This window comes from Coregonus clupeaformis, chromosome 20 (genome assembly GCF_020615455.1).
Source record: "Coregonus clupeaformis isolate EN_2021a chromosome 20, ASM2061545v1, whole genome shotgun sequence".
NCBI classification, from domain to species: domain Eukaryota; kingdom Metazoa; phylum Chordata; class Actinopteri; order Salmoniformes; family Salmonidae; genus Coregonus; species Coregonus clupeaformis.
The window spans coordinates 31613591-31635925 of NC_059211.1; the positions used below are offsets into that span (position 1 = coordinate 31613591).

At 47.0% G+C, this 22335-nt stretch overlaps 1 protein-coding gene across 1 annotated transcript in view; it reads left to right on the plus strand.

The window, feature by feature from the left end:
* Positions 1–5569: 5569 nt before the first annotated feature.
* LOC121533879 (solute carrier family 22 member 23) overlaps positions 5570–22335 on the plus strand; it is a 34647-nt gene continuing 17881 nt past the window's right edge. The window contains exons 1-6 of the mRNA XM_041840195.2: positions 5570–6759; positions 8198–8301; positions 8974–9128; positions 19854–20040; positions 20523–20650; positions 21284–21386. Of these exons, the coding sequence (XP_041696129.2) occupies positions 6283–6759; positions 8198–8301; positions 8974–9128; positions 19854–20040; positions 20523–20650; positions 21284–21386 (1154 nt within the window). The 5' untranslated portion in view covers positions 5570–6282. The remainder of the gene's footprint in view (positions 6760–8197; positions 8302–8973; positions 9129–19853; positions 20041–20522; positions 20651–21283; positions 21387–22335) is intronic.

The window sequence follows — 22335 nt, forward strand, 5'->3', positions numbered from 1 at the left end:
AGTGTACAGTAAGATGTAATTATGGTCCCAGCTGCCTTGAGATCATTGACAACATCCTCCCGTGTAGTTCTGGGCTGATTCCTCACCGTTCTCATGATCATTGCAACTCCACGAGGTGAGATCTTGCATGGAGCCCCAGGCCAAGGGAGATTGACAGGTCTTTTGTGTTTCTTCCGTTTGCGAATAATCGCACCAACTGTTGTCACCTTCTCAACAAGCTGCTTGGCGATGGTCTTGTAGCCCATTCCAGCCTTGTGTAGGTCTACAATCTTGTCCCTGACATCCTTGGAGAGCTCTTTGGTCTTGGCCATGGTGGAGAGTTTGGAATCTGATTGATTGCTTCTGTGGACAGGTGTCTTTTATACAGGTAACAAGCTGAGATTAGGAGCACTCCCTTTAAGAGTGTGCTCCTAATCTCAGCTCGTTACCTGTATAAAAGACACATGGGAGCCAGAAATCTTTCTGATTGAGAGGGGGTCAAATACTTATTTCCCTCATTAAAATGCAAATCAATTTATAACATTTTTGACATGCGTTTTTCTGGATTTTGTTGTTGTTATTCTGTCTCTCACTGTTCAAATAAACCTACCATTAAAATTGTAGACTGATCATTTCTTTGTCAGTGGGCAAACGTACAAAATCAGCAGGGGATCAAATACTTTTTTCCCTCACTGTATGTATATAGGCAGCAGCCTCTAATGTGCTAGTGAAGGCTTTTTAACAGTCTGAAGGCCTTGAGATAGAAGCTGTTTTTCAGTCTCTCTGTCCCAGCTTTGATGCACCTGTACTGACCTCGCCTTCTGGATAGCAGGGTGAACAGGCAGTGGCTCGGGTGGTTGTTGTCCTTGATGATCTTTTTGGCCTTCCTGTGACATCGGGTGCTGTAGGTGTCCTGGAGGGCTGGTAGTTTGCCCCCGGTGATGTGTTGGGCAGACCGCACCACCCTCTGGAGAGCCCTGCGGTTGCGGGCGGTGCAGTTGCCGTACCAGGCGGTGATGCAGCCCGACAGGATGCTCTCAATTGTGCATCTGTAAAAGTTTGTGAGGGTTTTAGGTGCGCTGTTGCGCCTTCTTCACCACACTGTCTGTGTGGGTGGACCATTTCAGTTTGTCAGTAATGTGTACGCCGAGGAACTTGAAGCTTTTCACCTTCTCCACTGCGGTCCCGTCGATGTGGATAGGGGGTGTTCCCTCTGCTGTTTCCTGAAGTCCACGATCATCTCCTTTGTTTTGTTGGCGTTGAGTGAGAGGTTATTTTCCTGGCACCACACTCCCAGAGCCCTCATCTCCTCCCTGTAGGTTGTCTTGTCATTGTTGGTCATCAAGCCTACTACTGTTGTGTCATCTGCAAACTTGATGATTGAGTTGGAGGCATGCTTGGCCACACAGTCATGGGTGAACAGGGAGTACAGGAGGGGGCTGAGCATGCACCCTTGTGGGGCCCCAGTGTTGAGGATCAGCGAAGTGGAGGTGTTGTTTCCTACCTTCACCAACTGGGGGCGGCCCGTCAGGAAGTCCAGGACCCAGTTGCACAGGTCGGGTTTCAGACCCAGGGCCTCAAGCTTAATGATGTGCTTGGAAGGTACTATGGTGTTGAATGCTGAGCTATAGCCAAGCTTCCTGCCATCCAGGACCTCTATACCAGGCGGTGTCAGAGGAAGGCCCTCAAAATTGTCAAAGACTCCAGCCACCCTAGTCATAGACTGTTCTCTCTGCTACCGCACGGCAAGCGGTACCGGAGTGCCAAGTCTAGGTCCAAAAGACTTCTCAACAGCTTCTACCCCCAAGCCATAAGACTCCTGAACAGCTAATCATGGCTACCCAGACTATTTCCACTGCCCCCCCACCCCATCTTTTTACGCTGCTGCTACTCTGTTAATTATTTATGCATAGTCACTTTAACTCTACCACATGTACATATTACTTCAACAACCTCAACTAGCCGGTGCCCCCACACATTGACTCTGCACCGGTACCCCCCTGTATATATAGCCTCCCTACTGTTATTTTATTTTACTTCTGCTCTTTTTTTCTCAACACTTTTTTTGTTGTTGTTTTATTTTACTTTTTTATTAAAAATAAATGCACTGTTGGTTAAGGGCTGTAAGTAAGCATTTCACTGTAACGTCTGCACCTGTTGTATTCGGCACATGTGGCCAATAAAATTTGATTTGATTTGATTTGAACAGAATTCTTACATATGTATTCCTCTTGTCAAGATGGGATAGGGCATTGTCCATAGCTTATGCCTGCCCATACCATAAACCCACCTGTTTGCAGTTCAAACACGTCTTTGTTGTTTCAGTCAAATTACCCTTGGCATGAGAAATAAACACAAATCACAATACTTGAGGGGATATTTTGTGATTATCTGATTCTCTTCTGCAGGGTTTGTTTTATTCTAACAAATAATCCTGTGGATAGGCAACGCTTTGTTAGGTCAACAGGGGCACAGTGATGGGTAAAGGTGGGAGGGGTGGAGGGAGAATGATGTCTGACAATAGAGTACCTGTGTGAGCCGTGTGACATGGATACTCACCAGGGGGGTGAGACAGAGAAGGGGAAGGGGGGAGGAGGGAGGGGTAGAGGGGGAGGAGGAGAGGAAAAAGGAGGATCAGATATCTGTCACCTGACATCTGAGCCCAACTAGGCCACTGACCTTGGTTCTCACAGCAGGTAAAAGTGATGTGGCTCCGCCCACTAATGCACCTGTCGTTATATTTAGCATTTTTAAAATTACAGATACACTACATGACCAAAAGTATGGAGTTGGTCCCTTCTTTGCTGCTATAACAGCCTCTACTCTTCTGGGAAGGCTTTCCACTAGATGTTGGAACATTGCTGCGGGGACTTGCTTCCATTCAGCCACAAGAGCCTTAGTGAGGTCGGGCACTGATGTTGGGCGATTAGGCCTGGCTCGCAGTCAGCGTTCCAATTCATCCCAAAGGTGTTCGATGTGGTTGAGGTCAGGGCTCTGTGCAGGCCAGTCAAGTTCTTCCACACCGATCTAGACAAACCATTTCTGTATGGACCTCACTTTGTGCACGGGGGCACTGTCATGCTGAAACAGGAAAGGGCCTTCCACAAACTGTTGCCACAAAGTTGGAAGCACAGAATCGTCTAGAATGTCATTGTATGCTGTAGCGTTAAGATTTCCCTTCACTGGAACTAAGGGGCCTAGCCCGAACCATGAAAAACAGCCCCAGACCATTATTCCTCCTCCACCAAACTTTACAGTTGGCACTGTGCCTTCGGGCTGGTAGCGTTCTCCTGGCATCCGCCAAACCCAGTTTTGTCTGTCGGACTGCCAGATGGTGAAGTGTGATTCATCCCTCCAGAGAACGCGTTTCCACTGCTCCAGAGTCCAATGGAGGCGAGCTTTACACCACTCCAGTCAACGCTTGGCATTGGCCATTGTGATCTTAGCCTTGTGTGCCGCTGCTCTTTGCTTTGGGGTTTTAGGCTGGGTTTCTGTACAGCACTTCGAGATATTAGCTGATGTATGAAGGGCTATATAAAATAAAATTGATTGATTGATTGATTGCTCGGCCATGGAAACCCATTTCATGAAGCTCCCGACTAACAGGTATTGTGCTGACGTTGATTCCAGAGGCAGTTTGGAACTCGGTAGTGAGTGTTGTAACCGAGCACAGACGATTTTTACACGCTACGTGCTTCAGCACTCGGTGGACCCGTTCTGTGAGCTTGTGTGGCCTACCACTTCACTGCTGAGCCGTTGTTGCTCCTAGACCCCCCATACTCAACTTCCCATATGCATATGTCTGTCTATTGTTTGTCTATTGAACCTTTAAGTCTTTCACCTCATCTTTTGGATCAGCAATTTCCACACCTTGGGCAAATTCACGATTCCTGACAATGTGTGTGTGTGTGTGTGCGTGCGTGCGTGTGTCAGGAGTGAAGGTATACAAGGGTGTGGTTGGGAGACAGTGATATGTAACACGCCCTTCTCCTCCTCCTCTTCCCCCCTCCTCCCTCCCTCTCTCTCTAACCCCCTGAAGGAATGTCTGGGTAAGCTGGCGGCCGAGCTGAGGCGAGGTGCTGGTGTGTAGGTGAGAAATGAGTGAAAGCTGAGCACATGTTCTCATCTCGCTGTGAAAGAGCCAATCACACTCCGAATACCACCTCAATGTCATAGCAATGTGTTGGCGACACCAATAAATTAAGAATCAGATCTGTCTATCATTTTTTATTCATAACATCATTACATAGACATGCTGTCAGAAAGTCACTGACTACTGGCTGGCTGATGTTTTTTTTTTTCAGAGCTGAACAATAGTCAGGCATTCAGAAGCTATTCACAAGTTTAACTTTAACTTAACTTTATCCCTTTAAAGTTGTATTTCAATGTCATGAAGTCAGTTAGTGAAGTTTTTCAATATCAGGTCAAGTTTTGCCCCATCATTCTATGAAGGAATGTATCTTCTAATAATGTACCAATGCAATGATTGAGAGATTGAGAATGTGAGAGAGAAGCCACTACCTTGCTGGAGAGCCATATGGTTCTGTTTAGCTGTGTTACTAGCCTACTGTTACTACTGTATCCTAACTAGTGAAGGTTATGATGAGGTTCTACTGCCTCCATGTTCACTACAGTAATACTGCATCTTTACAGAGCTGCAGTGCAGGATCGGGGAAACGGCCTTGGTTGAACATCTGGGAAAATAGAATATGCCATTTGAATATATGACTTGAAATGTGATCAAATCATAAAATGGTGTGTTGTTTCACATGAAACTACATAGATACCTTGCAGTCGGATTATGAAACAGATAATGTGGAGAAAACTGGGGGTTTCCTCAAATACAACTAATGTCTGACCTCTAATAATCATCACTTCGTGGCACACCTGAGCTATGGTGACCAGGAGCCCTACATTAGTAATTTGCCTAGAATTTTGACAACCTGGCTGTAACGTTCAACTCATCAATTTCTCCCCGACATTTGAGCAAATAACATTTCACACCGGAAACAAATTAGGGGAGAGAAAGTGACGCATCAGATTAATTCTAAAATAACAGATTACCATACTTCTTGTCAAGCCTTGAGCAATGCAAGGACTCTAACAGTTTGTGATAATTTGGCGCCCTCTGGCGAAGGACTGTCCACACATCACCCTGCGGAGGAGACGATCTCATAATTGTACAGTGGGCTGGAGCTGCAACCTATCTGTGTGACAGGCTATTGTCATCTCCAGAAATGCAAACGTTGTTATCTATTTATGAGTCAGACATTCTGACATACATAATAAACGCAGCTATATGGCGGGGTAGCCTGTGCGAGTGAGGCTTTCGCTTAAATTGACACAAATCCGTATAGCCTCCAACACAACATTTCCTGTTAATCTCTAAATCTCACCTAATTGACGATAAACATGAATTGTATAGTATTTCTCACAAACCCGTGTTATTCTTTTGAGGGAAAGGGGGCAGATGGTAAACAAAGGATGTCTTTGTCACGGTTTCGGTAGGCTAACGCACCGATGCCCAATTGCGCGTCAGTGGTGCAATCGCCCCGTGAACACGGACCAATCACAGCGCGGCGAACGACAGGGAAGGGCGGGGCTTGATTCTCAGAGGCTGCGTGCACTGCACGGTTTAGCCTACACCATCGATTACCGGCGAAACGAAGCGGGATTGGAGTGTGTGATCGACTTGTTCAAAGCCAAGGGAATCAGGACGGAGAGACCTGGACGAATATTCATTGAAATCAAACGGTGATCTCATATTGGATGAGTGCCATATAAGATGTAGGATAGGCTTAACGGTTGGTTCTGACTGCAAAGTTGAGCATTGACCACCGCTATACCTGCGAGGGGTCAAGGACTGGACAGGTGTGTTACCTGTGGAGCGCGTGGAGGTGCTAGCAAATGTGCCGATCAGTCACCCACACCTATTTGCCTGTGTGTCTAGTTTAACCCCACATGGATGGATGCTACCCCGTTGGAACACAAAGACCTTCAGCATGGTGAGCATGCCTGCCTATCCGAGCCCACACCTTGCCGGTGTCCTCGCTGCAGCCCTGAGCCCCAGGCTCCACCTGAAACCGTGATTCGGTCAGCCCATTCTAACCGGAGCACCATGGTGTGACGAGCAACCGCTTGGTAATCTATCAGAGGACCCCATTCTACCCCCATTCTTCCCCAGTCTTTGTTGGATACATTTTGTCTGCCTGGGCTTCCTTTGTAACACAGGGTTTACGCAGAGCACAGCCGAGTGGACAGGGCAGCAGAGCGCCCGGAGTTTGGCAGTTCTTTGTTGCCGAGATGGCAGCGGGACCGGAGCGGCCCGTGGCAGAGGCGCAGCACCAGGACCGGGACCAACCGCCAATTGAGAACGGCTTCATGTCGCTGGAGCAGACACAGGCCCCCAGGCTGCTGCCGCACGTCGACGGCTCAGTACTACCGTCTCTCGGGGGATTTGGGAAACACCAAAAGCAGCTCGTGATCCTGACGTGGATACCGGCTTTATTTATCGGATTTAGCCAGTTTTCGGATTATTTCCTTTTGGCGCAACCGAACGGCACGTGCGTACAGCCTCTGGTCAACGGGAGTAGTTGGACCGTGGGTTCTTTAACGTTACCGGTGACCGTCACGAACGGTGGCATTGGTACACCCGTGCCTTACCTCCCCCGAGACAATAACACTCGAAACGGTGTAGGTGACAGCGGTGGCATGCAGTGCGCGTGCAAGGAGTGGAAGCTCGAGCTGCAGACAGGACTCAGTCAGAACGTGGTAACCAAGGTAACAAGTGTGCACCAGATACCATACCTCTCCCCTCTGATTGTTTCGGCGTCCTGAAAAAGCTGAATAATCATCAGCATCACTAACAGGGCATCCTATGCAACTATGGGGCACAATCTGGTCTCAGTGGAGTTTAGTCTACCCAGCACCATGGACAGCACATGTACTCTGCCAATGTTCCATTCGGTACATTCTGTGCCATAGGCCTACTGTAAGACAGATCACAGTGTGCCCTCAGAGCATACAGTAACTGGTGCCCACTCATTTTCAAACCACTTTTATATCTCAGCTGACATGATCAAAAACACACTACACTCTGGAGTATAACTATCCATGCCAGCGAATTGAATTAATCCTACTGTGGGTGTACAGTGTTTAATGCGATTGTAATATACAGCAGTGTAGCCTATTAGGCCACTCTGTGATACTGATGAGAGCAGAGGATGTGATTATTGTACAATCCATCATAGAAGAAGAGTAGGTGTAGCAGGTTCTCTTTTGACCCATTTTACATTTTAGTCATTTAGCAGACGCTCTTATCCAGAGCGACTTACAGGAGCAATTAGGGTTAAGTGCCTTGCTCAAGGGCACATCGACAGATTTTTCACCTAGTCGGCTCAGGGATTAGAACCAGCGACCTTTTGGTTACTGGCACAACGCTCTTAACCACTAAGCTACCTGCCGCCAACGCATTGACCTGCATCTGAACAGGTTTGAAAAAATATCAATTTAATCTCAAACAGGGACCTTCTTATATGAGATGAAGTTTAACTGTGTGTGTTGTTAGTATGTGTGATCCTTTCTTAGAGTTTTACTGTGTGTGTGTGTGTGTGTTCAGTGCCAGACATCTGCTTTCTCAGATAATGCTGGGTTTAAATAGCCCATAGATAAACCTATTACAGTAGATTTATCAATCATACCCAATACTCATCTCTCTCTAGCCTTCTTCCTCTCTTTTACTCTCCTTCAATCTCTCTTCCCTCTTTTTCTATCTCTCCCTTACTCTCTATCTCTCTCTCTCTCTCTCTCTCTCTCTCTCTCTCTCTCTCTCTCTCTCTCTCTCTCTCTCTCTCTCTCTCTCTCTCTCTCCAACCAAGTTGTGCTTCAGGATCTTTTAGTTTTGTCTCTAACAAATGACATGATTACTCTTTGTCTTATGGAGTGTGATACTGTATCATGTTGTTGATAGACATGTCAGTATTCATCATGTTGTTGATAGACATGTCAGTATTCATCATGTTGTTGATAGACATGTCAGTATTCATCATGTTGTTGATAGACATGTCAGTATTCATCATGTTGTTGATAGACATGTCAGTATTCATCATGTTGTTGATAGACATGTCAGTATTCATGTCCCTCTCATTCTCTTTCTCTTCTGTTGTTTGGTGTATTATTACTTATATTTAATACATATATTTCCCACTTCTCTCTGCAGTGGAACCTGGTGTGTGATTCGGCCTGGAAGGTTCACATCGCCAAGTTCTCTCTCTTGGTGGGATCTATCTTCGGCTACCTGGTGATGGGCGTCATGGCCGACTGGTACGCCATCCAGCATTCTCCTTCTCCATTTTGTGTATTTGTGTGTGACAGTGGAAATTCCGCTCCAACCGCTAACTCACAACTCTCCCCAACGTAACAAAACATACTCAAGAAACACTGTCAATACCACTGACCCATAAAAAGCCAAGGCATTTCTGGATCTGGGGCGACAGTACTTCTAGGTCTCAGGAAAGTAGTAGTGATGCACTTAGCCATCTGCTACATGTGTTCTCATTCCTGAGTCTGCATCCCCACTCCCCCAGGCATCCGAGAATAGACAGTGTCTTATGAAAAACACCCACATATCTCCCTGTTGAGTTGTCTGTGGGATGAGCTGTAGCTATAGCAACATAGATTAGAGAAAAACCGTGTCAGAACTCTGACCCAATGACCTGCTGACCTCTAACCCAGGATCAGGTTGCCGAGGGAAACAGACTGGAGGGGATCTGAATGTTCTCTTCCAGACCATTGGACTAATTTCTGTCTCTTTCCATTTCTTATTTTCTCTATTCTCTCTCATTTTCTTACTCTCCCATTCTCTCTGTCGCTCTCCCTCTCTTTCTTTCTCTCTCTCCCTCCATCCCACTCTCTTTTTTTCTCTCTCCATCTCTCTTCCCTCCCCCCGTTCTCTTTCTCTCTCCCCCTCTCTTTCTTTCTCTCTCTCTCTCTCAGGTTTGGTCGTCACCCAGTCCTGATAGTCTCGGTGCTGTTCATGTTGGTGTTTGGTTTGAGTGTAGCGTTCTCCTTCAACGTGACCATGTTCAGCACATTACGTTTCTTTGAGGGCTTCTGTCTGGCTGGCCTCACTCTCTCCCTCTACATACTGAGTAAGTACACCTACACTTCCTGGTATCTAGTTCTGTTGTCTGTCAAAGAATGCCCAGAAAGCAAACGGCATGGTCTTCTTAGAACTTAGGGCTCTACTCCACACACTTCCCCTTCCCCCCATCACTCCACCTCTAAGGTAGTACCTAACTTCTCTCTCACTCAGCTTTTTCCCACTATTCCTTCACCTCTCTCTCTCTACTCATCAATCCTTCTCCTGTGTGTTGCTAGTCGTCCTGGGATGATGATGTGTGTCCTCTCTCTCACGTTGTCACCACTCTCACACCATGCTGCTCTCTGTCTCTGTGTCTGTCTACCTGAAGTGATAAACAACAACATTAGACTCTGGGTGTTGATTATATTCACAGCAGTGTTAAACCTTCAATGGTCTCTGATGGCGCATCAACAATGTCTAGTTCGATTAGATACACAGCATGAATCAGATGATTAGCATGAACTATCACTTTACAGTCTTTGATGGGGGACCTTGACAATGTCTGCTTTTGCTTTGTCCTTTATCTAAAGCTATGCCTGACTGCCATACTGACGCCCAACCCCCTAACCACTGTCCCCCTCCCCCTTGATGGGGACATCAGTATATTCTAGCTTGTCCTTTATCTACAGCTATGTTTGGCATACTATCCTACTACCCCTTTACCATCTAACCTCCAACCCCCCACCCCTCTCCCTTGTCCCCTAGGCCTTTTGGCCTTTTCTCACCAGAGAGATTAGTCAGTCCGTTTGAGGTTGGGTGGGGGGGGGGGTTCGTTCTGCAGCGGTATTGTTCACAACAGCAGGGGATGGCTGAAAATCTCTTCTGAGCTTCACTAAAAACAAACAAACAAAATGGACGCCCTCTTTGAGCTTTGGTGGGTCATACGGGGGTTTATTCCCTGACCTGTAGTTACTGTTGTTATAGAGACTCTCACTATCCTTTATAATGCCTGTCCAGATAAATGCAAGGGATTTTACGCTTCTATGAAGGTGATCCTGGGAAGATGGTTTGAGGCTAATGTGATGAATATAGGATACGATTTTGTGGTGTACTATGCATGTGTTTTTTGAGAAAGAGGTTCTGGGTTTTTGTGTTGGTGAATGCCTAGCCTCACATTATCCAGATGGATGCTGTATGGTGCTGTTTGGGTGTTTGTTTGGGTGGTCATCAAACAAAGACTGTCTACAAACTCGGAGTCATGTTTTCTGTGTGTGCCTGCATGTGTGTGTTTGTGTGAGGTCATTGTTACCAGGCCATACTAGAAGGGAGGCTGACAACTGTTTTTTCCCATCATGCCTTCCCAACTCTGGCGTGGAGTTTTACTTTTTTCACCTGATCAGATTCTGTCTCTAATATCATAATTTCTTAAAGTTCACATTCAATAATCATGAATAAGACCAGCTGACATTGCTGTGTGTCACAAGCAAAGACAGCACACACACACACACACAGCTACCTATACTGACATAAGACAACCCCTATACTGCTGTTCGTGAGCTTAAATAGAAAAAGTCATTTAAATGGGATCCATTTCACTTGACACATGTCTAAGTTTTGGTGTACATCTGAGACCTAGCAGTCCTTCGGGCCCTGGCAGACACATTGCCCTTCAGGAATAAGACTGATTATACAGTAAACATTCACACACAACCAGCAGCTTGTGACCTTGATCTGAAATGATGCATCGAGTAGGCACTGTTCTCTCACTCTAATTATACAGAGTGTGCGGGTTGGTTCTTCTATCCTTGTGGGGACCTAAAATCCCCAAAAGTCCCCACAAGGATAGTAAAACAAGGAAACTTCTCCCTCGTGGGGACATTTCTCACGTCCCCATGAGGACAAAGTCTATTTTAAGCTTAGAGGTTTGGTTTTGGGTTAGGGTTACAATTAGGATTATGGTAACGGTTAGGTTTAGGGTTAGGAGTTAGGTTTAGGGTTTGGGTTAGGGTTATGGTAAGGGTTAGGGGTTAGGGAAAATATGATTTTGAATAGAAATTAATTTTAGGTCCCCACGAGGATAGAAGAACATAACGTGTGTGTGTAGAGAGAGAGAGAGACAGAGAGAGAGAGAGAGAGAGAGACAGAGAGAGACAGAGAGAGAGAGAGAGAGAGAGACAGACAGAGAGAGACAGAGAGAGACAGAGAGAGAGAGAGAGAGAGAGAGAGAGAGAGGAAGAGAGAATGTGTGTTTGTGTTAGTGAAAAAGTCCTATGTTGTCTGTGCTTTATTGTGTAAATACAAGGTGTTCAGAAGAGAGTGTACAGAGTCGACAGAGAAAATAGCTACTGTAGCTATGCAGTGGGTTGCCATGGTACTTTACTCTAGGATTTACTTTATGTTGTGAAAATAAAAAAACGTATTTCACTGCTTGCGTGAGCTGCATGTGTTATCACTTACAGTATAGTGACACACTACGATATTTAAATACTCTAATTTCCATTGATGACCCATTTATGTAAATTAACAGCTGTATTGTTACATGAACCTCATTGTCTTCTGTAACATGATGTATACGGTCAGAGCTGGTAGGATAAAGATGCGTTGTTGTTATTATTGTTTGTCTCAGAGAGTAAGGAGTATTACTATAGCATTTTGCCACACCCAAGTAGACATGCTCAAAAGGATTCATGTTAATAGAAAATAACAGCATATCGTTATTCCAATGCTGCTATGGTAGTCATGGTAATAGGCTGTAGTGGGAACCAATTTGGGAAGATTTTGCAGAGGGAAAGGGAATACTTAGTCAGTTGCACAACTGAATGCATCCAACCAAAATGTCTTCTGCATTTAACCCAACCCCTCTGAATCAGAGAGGTGCAGGCGGCTGCCTTAATCGAAATGTTCAAAGATATAGATATACTGAACAAAATATAAACGCAACATTCAACAATTTCAAAGATTTTACTGAGTTACAGTTCATATAAGGAAATCAGTCAATGGAAATGAATTCATTAGGCCATAATATATGGATTTCACATGACTGGGAATACAGATATGCATCTGTTGGTTACAGATACCTTAAAAAAGGATCAGAAAACCCTCCTGTAGCTCAGTTGTTAGAGCATGGCGCTTGCAACGCCAGGGTTGTGGGTTTGATTCCCACGGGTGGGTAGTATGAAAAATGTATGCACTCACTAACTGTAAGTCGCTCTGGATAAGAGTGTCTGCTAAATCACTAAAATGTAAATGTAAAATGTATCTGATGTGATCACCATTTGCCTCGTGCAACGTGACACATCTCCTTCGCAGTTGATCAGGCTGGTGATTGTGGTCTGTGGAATGTTGTCCCACTCCTCTTCAATGGCTGTGCGAAGTTTCTGTATATTGTCTGGAACTGGAACATGCTGTCGTACACGTCGATCCAGAGCATCCCAAACATGCTCAATGGGTGACATGTCTGGTGAGTATGCAGGCCATGGAAGAACTGGAACATTTTCAGCTTCCAGGAATTGTGTACAGATCCTTGCGACATGGGGCCGTGCATTACCATGCTGAAACATGAGGTGATGGCGGCAGATGAATGGCACGACAATGGGCCTCAGGATCTCGTCACAGTATCTCTGTGCATTCAAATTGCCATAGATGGAATTGTGTTCGTTGTCCGTACCGTATGCCTGCCCATACCATAACCCCACCGCCACCATGGGGCACTCTGTTCACAACGTTGACATCAACAAACCTCTCACCCACACGACGCCAGCGATTGTGAGGCCGGTTGGACATACTGCCAAATTCTCTAAAACAACATTGGAGGAGGCTTATGGTAGAGAAATTAACATTAAATTATCTTGCAACAGCTCTGGTGGACATTCCTGCAGTCAGCATGCCAATTGCACACTCCCTCAAAACTTGAGACATCTGTAGCATTGTGTACTCTACCCCCTCCCCTGTCCACTACCACCTCCCCTGTCCACTATCCCCTCCCCTGTCCACTACCCCCTCCCCTGTCCACTATCCCCTCCCCTGTCCACTACCCCCTCCCCTGTCCACTACCCCCTCCCCTGTCCACTACCCCCTCCCCTGTCCACTACCCCTTCCCCTGTCCACTACCCCCTCCCCTGTCCTCTACCTCCTCTAAAACTGCACATTTTAGAGTGGCCTTTTATTGTCCCGAGCACAAGGTGCACCTGTGATCTAATGATCAAGCGGTTTAATCAGCTTCTTGATATGCCACATCTGTCAGGTGGATGGATTATCTTGGCAAAGGAGAAATGCTCACTAACAGGGATGTAAACAAATTTGTGCACAAAATTTGAGAGAAATAAGCTGTTTGTGCAAAAAAATGGGAAACATAGGACCAACACTTTACATGTTGCATTTTATATTTTTGTTCAGTGTATATGCACACATACACAAACACAGCAGAACATAAACGAACACACAGTACATACACCTCTCTCTCTTTAAGTGCAGCAAAGTTTGAGTGTGTGTATGCCATGCTGATGAAGGGAAATGGAAACGATATGGGTGTGTGTCCGTGTGTGTCTGTGGGGTTTGCAGACAGAGAAACACTCCCCTCCTTTTCTTTCTGTCCCTCCCTCCCTCCCTCCCTCCCTCCCTCCCTCCCTCCCTCCCTCCCTATTATCTCCACATTTCCCTGTCTTTGAACAATCATCCCATGTCCTGCACTCCCTGTCCTCCATCCTCCTCTCCCTCTCTTCCTCTCTCTAATAATATAATAATAATAATAATATAATAATAATAATATGTCATTTAGCAGACGCTTTTATCCAAAGCGATTTACCGTCATGTGCGCATACATTTTTACGTATGGGTGGTCCCGGGTATCGAACCCACTACCCTGGTGTTACAAGCGCCATGCTCTACCAATTGAGCTACAGAGGACCACTCTCTCACAGGTGCCTATTATCCCTGACAGCTGCTCTTATCACCCCGCTTCCCCTCCGACCTTCCACACAGTGAGTGGGTGTGGGGGTCAAGCCTTTTGTTATTACAGATTTCTTTAGCCACAATCACGCTGTTTTCTCTCTCTTTTCTCTCTGCAGCTGATCTCTTTCAGCCCTAGTCAGAGGATTGCCTCCTTGTGAAAGGAGAAGCAGGGAACAGGGGTGGGGGAGGGGGTAGAGGACAGGGGAGGGGGTAGAGAACAGGGGAGGGGGGTAGTGGACAGGGGAGGGGGTAGAGGACAGGGGAGGGGGTAGTGGACAGGGGAGGGGGTAGAGGACAGGGGAGGGGGTAGTGGACAGGGGAGGGGTAGTGGATAGGGGAGGGGGTAGTGGACAGGGGAAGGGGTAGTGGGAGGGGGTAGAGGACAGGGAGGGGGTAGTGGACAGGGGAAGGGGTAGTGGGAGGGGGTAGAGGACAGGGGAGGGGGTAGTGGACAGGGGAGGGGGTAGGGGACAGGGGAGGGGGTAGTGGACAGGGGAAGGGGTAGTGGGAGGGGGTAGAGGACAGGGGAGGGGGTAGTGGGAGGAGGTAGAGGACAGGGGAGGGGGTAGTGGACAGGGAGGGGGTAGTGGACAGGGGAGGGGGTAGTGGACAGGGGAGGGGGTAGTGGACAGGGGAGGGGGTAGTGGACAGGGGAAGGGGTAGTGGGAGGGGGTAGTGGATAGGGGAGGGGGTAGTGGACAGGGGAGGGGGTAGTGGGAGGAGGTAGAGGACAGGGGAGGGGGTAGTGGACAGGGGAGGGGGTAGTGGACAGGGGAGGGGGTAGTGGGAGGAGGTAGAGGACAGGGGAGGGGGTAGTGGACAGGGGAGGGGGTAGTGGACAGGGGAGGGGGTAGTGGACAGGGGAGGGGGGTAGTGGACAGGGGAGGGGGTAGTGGGAGGAGGTAGAGGACAGGGGAGGGGGTAGTGGACAGGGGAGGGGGGTAGTGGACAGGGGAGGGGGGTAGTGGACAGGGGAGGGGGTAGTGGACAGGGGAGGGGGTAGTGGGAGGAGGTAGAGGACAGGGGAGGGGGTAGTGGACAGGGGAAGGGGTAGTGGACAGGGGAGGGGGTAGTGGACAGGGGAGGGGGTAGTGGACAGGGGAGGGGGTAGTGGACAGGGGAGGGATAGTGGACAGGGAGGGGGTAGTGGACAGGGGAGGGGATAGTGGACAGGGGAGGTGGTAGTGGACAGGGGAGGGGGTAGAGTACAGGGGAGGGGGTAGTGGACAGGGGAGGGGTAGTGGACAGGGGAGGGGTAGAGGACAGGGAGGGGGGGTAGTGGACAGGGGAGGGGGTAGTGGACAGGGGAGGGGGTAGTGGACAGGGGAGGGGGTAGTGGACAGGGAGGGGGTAGAGGACAGGGGATGGGGTAGAGGACAGGGGAGGGGGTAGTGGACAGGGGAGGGGATAGTGGACAGGGGAGGGGGTAGTGGACAGGGGAGGGGATAGTGGACAGGGGAGGGGGTAGTGGACAGGGGAGGGGATAGTGGACAGGGGAGGTGGTAGTGGACAGGGGAGGGGGTAGAGTACAGGGGAGGGGGTAGTGGACAGGGGAGGGGGTAGAGGACAGGGGAGGGGGTAGAGGACAGGGGAGGGGGTAGTGGACAGGGGAGGGGGTAGTGGACAGGGGAGGGGGTAGTGGACAGGGGAGGGGGTAGAGGACATGTGTTGGGGTGGGGGTAGGGGTGGCAGTTTGTTTTATGCTGCTGCCATACTGTTGACTATTATTGTTATTATTGTTATTATTAATCCTGCTAGCAGTCACTTTTTCCTAAGCTCTGCCTACATGTACATATCTACCTCAACTATCCAGAATCCCTGCACATTGTAAATGTGGTACTGGCACTGACCATGTACAGTATAGTATAGTATATAGTTTACCTTCCCTTTTTCCCCCCCTCTCTTATTTCTTATTTCATTTCATTAAAAAAAATATATAATATTCTGATATTGAATACTGCAATGTTGGGAAGGGCTTGCAATTCAAGCATTTAACTGTACTGGTGCATGTGACAAGTACAACTTTTGAGGGTAGAGACACTTCAGCTGAGTTGAGAGCAGTGGGAGAGGAGTGGGTATAGGGAGGGAGGGAGAATGGAGGGATCAGCTTTGAGGAGAGCAGAGGAGGGGAGAGAAGAAGGGAGGGAGTGCAGAGGAGGAGGGGAGGGGAGAGAGAGGAGAGGAGAGGAGAGGAGGGGGTTCAGTGAGGTAATCAACACAAGAGGAGTCTTTCTCCCTCTCAGCAGGAACAAAAGGTCCCTGACTCACAGCACTGTGTGTGTGTGTGTGTGTGTGTGTGTGATTCCCAGAACAGTCTGTAAGCAGACACCACCTCCACAAGGGGTTATGTTTTTTGGGGGAAGCAGCAGGGGTTACTTACTGCTATATTTTGCGAAGGATTATATACAACGCTCTGGCAGAGGTATCTTCATTGTGAGCAGTACATTACATTAGTTTCATACAGCCTACTACAATATCTGTCTAATGAGGAGGAGGTTTGGGCTCTGGGTCTGATTCTGTTTGGTTTGAACAGAGCGGGCTGTGCTGAGTGGGCACAGCCTTTCATCACACACACACACACACAACACACACACACACAGAGAAAAATACATCTAGATAGAGAGAGAGAGAAGGCTTAAGGATGAGTCAACCTGAGGTCAGTATAATTTCCTTCCTGTGTGTTTAGGCTCCAGGGGAGAGAAGCTCACTACAGGAGGTTGGAAGGGGTGTTCGCCATCTCCAGGCATCAGCTGACTCCTCTCTCTCTCCATTCAATTCAAAGGGCTTTATTGGCATGGGAAATATTTTACATTGCCAAAGCAAGTGAAATAGATAATAAACAAAAGTGAAATAAACAATCAGAAATTAACAGTAAACATTATACTCACAAACGTTTCAAAGGAATAGAGACATTTCAAATGTCATATTATTGCTATGAACAGTGTTGTAACAATGTGTTGAAGTACAAAAGGGAAAATAAATAAACATAAATATGGGTTGTATTTACAATGGTGTTTGTTCTTTACTGGTTGCCTTTTTCTTGTGGCAAAAGGTCACAAATCTTGCTGCTGTGATGGCACACTGTGGTATTTCACCCAATAGATATGGGAATTTATTAAAATTGGATTTGTTTTAGAATTCTTTGTGGGTCTGTGTAATCTGAAGGAAATATGTGTCTCTAATATAGTCATACATTTGGCAGGAGGTTAGGAAGTGCAGCTCAGTTTCCACCTCATTTTGTGGGCAGTGTGCACATAAGCCTGTCTTCTCTTGAGAGCCAGGTCTGCCAATGGTGGCCTCTCTCAATAGCAAGGCTATGCTCACTGAGTCTGTACATAGTCAAAGCTTTCCTTAATTGTGGGTCAGTCACAGTGATCAGGTATTCTGCCACTGTGTACTCTTTGTTTAGGGCCAAATAGCATTCTAGTTTGCACTGTTTTTTGTTTGTTAATTCTTTCCAATGTGTCAAGTAATTATCTTTTTGTTTTCTCATCATTTGGTTGGGTCTAATTGTGTTGCTGTCCTGGGGCTCTGTTTGTGTTTGTGAACAGAGCCACAGGACCAGCTTGCTTAGCGGACTCTTCTCCAGGTTAATCTCTGTAGTTGATGGCTTTGTTATGGAAGGTTTGGGAATCGCTTCCTTTTAGGTGGTTGTAGAATTTAATGGCTCTTTTCTGGATTTTGATAATTAAAGGGTATTGGCCTAATTCTGCTCTGCATGCATTATTTGGTGTTTTTACATTGTACACTGACGATATTTTTGCAGAATTCTGAATGCAGTCTCAATTTGGTGTTTGTCCCATTTAGTGAATTCTTGGTTGGTGAGCGGACCCCAGACCTCACAACCATAAAGGGCAATGGGTTCTATAACTGATTCAAGTATTTTTTAGCTAGATCCTAATTGGTATGTCGAATTTTATCTTCCTTTTGATGGCATAGGCCCTTATTGCCTTGTCTCTCAGACCGTTCACAGCTTTGTGGAAGTTACATGTGGCGCTGATGTTTAGGCAGATTGACGTATAGTTATTTGTATGCTCTAGGGCAACGGTGTCTAGATGGAATTTGTATTTGTGGTCCTGACAACTGGACCTTTTTTTGGAACACCATTATTTTTGTCTTACTGAGATTCACTGTCAGGGCCCAGGTCTGACGGAATCTGTGCAGAAGATCTAGGTGCTGCTGTAGGCGCTCCTTGGTTGGGGACAGAAGCACCAGATCATCAGTAGACATTTGACTTCAGATTCTAGTAGGGTGAGGCCGGGTGCTGCAGACTGTTCTAGTGCCCTCGCCAATTCGTTGATATACAGTATATGTTGAAGAGGGTGGGGCTCAAGCTGCATCCCTGTCTCACCCTACGGCCCTGTGGAAAGAAATGTGTGTGTTTTCTGACAATTGTAACCACACACTTGTTGTTTGTGTACATGGATTTTATAATGTTGTATGTTTTTCCCCGAACACCGCTTTCCATCAATTTGTGTGTATAGCGCTCTCGCTCTTGCAGTAGGAAGGTTTATTTTTCTTCTTCCAGTGATCTAGATGATGAATGGAGGGAGAGAGTTTTCCCTCTCCTATTCTCCTCCTCTCAGGAGGTTGGCTCATTTGTATTCTGCCCCTCTCTCCTTTCTATGTCATCTCTGCTATGGGAAGTGACAGTACATGAGCACTGGTTAGTGAGCATACAGTATACAGCCCCCCTCTCCTACACCCCCCTACTGGTCACCTTCAAATAGACCTTGCCATCTGGAGTGGACCATCTGGACTGTACCACAGGGTAGCCGGTAGGGGGGTGAGACAAGAGCCCATTCAGGGAAGAAAGGGACGGTTACTGTGAAACGCTCACTGACTGAACTGACTGAACCCTTGACAATGGCTATAGTGTTGAGGTCTGACAGATATGTTCTGTGGTGGTTCACTGGTTGTTAACTGGTGGTTAACTGGGAGTTTCTCCAGGGAATGGTCAGCCATGAAGAGGTGTTAAATTATTCATTGAATGAGATGTAGGTTTCACCGTTTAGTCTTTAAACACACATATACCACAGACAGAGATACCAGCCAGTACCGCAGTGATATACAATTATACCCCTTTCACAATATTCGTTTCACACTATCTTTTCACATCGTCCTTTTCATCACATTTAGTCCCGTGTAGCTCAGTTGGTAGAGCATGGCGTTTGCAATAATAATAAATAATAATAATAATAATAATATAATATGCCATTTAGCAGACGCTTTTATCCAAAGCGACTTACAGTCATGCGTGCATACATTTTTGTGTATGGGTGGTCCCGGGGATTGAACCCACTACCTTGGCGTTACAAGCGCCGTGCTCTACCAGCTGAGCTACAGAGGACCAATGGCAGGGTTGTGGGTTCGTTTCCCACGGGGGACCAGTATGAAGAAAAAAATAATGTATGCACTCACTAACTGTAAGTCGCTCTGGATAAGAGCGTCTGCTAAATGACTAAAATGTAAAAAATGTAAATTTCCAGTGACTATGGTGAATGCATAACCAGGCTCAGTACAGTTTGATTAGGCACAGATAGGTTCGGCTCAGTAGTGTGAAAAGCCCTTTATAGAAGGAACACACAAAACCTCTGAGAATGCACTAATTGAACCAATTTATCTGTCTGTAACTTCTGTCCCTCTCCCTCTCTCTCTACAGGGATTGAACTGGGCCTGCCAGGCTGGCGGTTCTCCATGACCATGGTGTCTGTATATGTCTAACCTCTCTCGCCTGCCTGCCTCCCTCCCTCTCTCTCTCTCTCTCTCTCTCTACACTTCCCCCTTCTCGCTCCCCCATCCTCTCTGGCTCTTTCTCCCCCCACTCTCTCTCTCTCTACAGGGATTGAGTTGTGCCTGCCAGGCTGGCGTTTCTCCATGACCATGGTGGCCAGTTTCCTCATGGTGGGCGGGCAGCTGGTGATGCCCGGGGTGGCGGCTCTGTGTCGTGATTGGCCCGCCCGGGATGATTGGCAGGTCCTGCAGATCATCATCATCTGCCCCTTCGTCCTCATGCTGCCCTACATCTGGTAAGGAGCCACGCCCAAATGTCTTCCATGTCACCACTATTCTGTTGAGACATTCATCCTATAGTTAGAGGTTGAAAATGAGAATTACCATGGAGTCCCACCCACTGAGGGGATAGCCACACCCACTTAGGGAGTGGCCCCTCTCACTGATGAAGTAACTCAGCCCACTGAGGGATTCCGCCATGATGTGGGGTTAGAGGTTAAAGACTTGGTCATCAGGACCAGGCTTTGGCTTGTACAGTACACTACACACTGCATGCTCTGTTCAGATCTTCAGACAATACTCTCTTTCTCTCACTTCCCTTCTGTCATTCTCTCTCTCTTTCTCGTGTTTACTTCTCTCTCCCTTCCTTCCTTCCTTTCTTTCTCTCTCTCTCCCCTACTCACTCCCTCACAACTTATTATCTTTCTCTCCCTACTACCCTCCACTCTCCCCTACCCTCTCTCTGTCTCTCTGACTCCCCCTCCCTCTCTCTATGTAGGATCTTCCCTGAGTCCCTGCGTTGGCTCCTGGCCACCCAGCACTACCAACGCTCTAAAGACATGATGCTCCGCATCGCCAGGAAGAACCAGGTCGACATGACAACCGAGCCCAGTGGCGTTCTAGCAGGTGAAGGAGATGGAGAGACAGGGAGGGGAGAGGTAGAGAGACAGAGTAAATGGAGAGATGGAGAGACAGAGAGGGAGAAGACCCTGCATGTCAAAGAATAACCACGTGTTCCGTCCATGGCCGCTACACAGATGCCTGGTTTGCAGCTGATCAGTATATACATATGGGATGTCTCACGTAGCCTCAAAAACAACACACCATTGTCAATTGCATTTACACTGATCATATTGTTGTTATAAACAACACGTAACCGCAGGTCTCTGATTTCAGTGATGAAATGTGTATGCAATGGATTCAGTCAGTCAGACACAGTGACAACACACACACACTATGCACATACGCGTACATTGTTATATGTGCAACTGCAGGGCTCTAGTTTCATATGATGAAATACATCTGCAAGGCTTGATGGCAGACACATACACTCTCCATGAGAAATGAGTTTAACGCTGGGAGCAGATTAATACAGCTGGATCAATAAAATAACGTGTTTTATTTCAGATCTCATACACACACATCAACCCACAGAAGACCTTTACTTTAGAGTCTGCTGGCTCCATGTGTGTGTGTCTGTGTGTGTCTGTTGTTTCCCTGCCAGTGTAAAGGTATCACACTGTTCTATCTCACCATCAGAGCTGGAGCATGAGCTGCATAAGAAGCCAAAGAGGACCTGCATTGTCAAGATGACCAGCACCAGAAACCTGTGGAAGAACATCGTCGTGCTCTGTGTCAACTCGTAAGTCTGTCTGTGTGTGTGCGCATCTGTATAATCGTATCAAAGGCAGTGGGTGATGTGCCAAACAGAGCTTGCATTTCATATGAGCTAGGTTTCCCATTGAGAGACCTGAAGACAAGGCTGTGTGCCGGTACAGTGTGTGGCTATGACAAGGCTGTGTGCCGGTACAGTGTGTGGCTATGACAAGGCTGTGTGCCGGTACAGTGTGTGGCTATGACAAGGCTGTGTGCCGGTACAGTGTGTGTGTGGACATGTTTAACCATACTTGAAGACCAGACGTCCCCACAAGAATAGTAAACGAACAAACATTTGACCAACTGGGGACATTTTGTTAGTCCCCACAAGGTCAAATGCTATTTCTAGGGGGTTTAGGGTTAAGGTTAGAATTAGTGTTAGTGTTAGGGTTTAGGGCTGTCCCCGACAAAAAAAAATATTGGTCGGCCGAGAGTTTCTTCGACGAATCGATTGGTCAAAATGTTAAAATGTGTATTTTTCCATATATAGACACACCCTATGTTTGAATCAAATCAACTATATGTAGGCTACTGAGCTTGTCTGATGCTTTACGCACTGCGATAAAAAATGAAGACACAAATTACTAAAGTGGGAGCCAGAGATCAATATAGCCTAACCAGAAAAAAAAACATTTTCCCGACCCTCCTCCTCCCGCTGCTGCTGGCCTTCACAGATTCTGAGTTACACTCCTGAAGTTGCCGGTATAGGCTACACCAGCGGTCGGCAACCTTTTCCATTTGAAGTGCCAAGTTATCATACCATTTCTACTAGGGGTGTAACGATTCGTTTTAACAACGATTCGATTTGTATCACGATTCGTGGTTGTCGATACGATTCAAGGACGATATTGGTTCATTTAGAACGATACGATCCGAAACGATTCAGTGACTTGAAATCGATTCAGTAACCTTTTAGCCAAAAATTCAACCAGTGT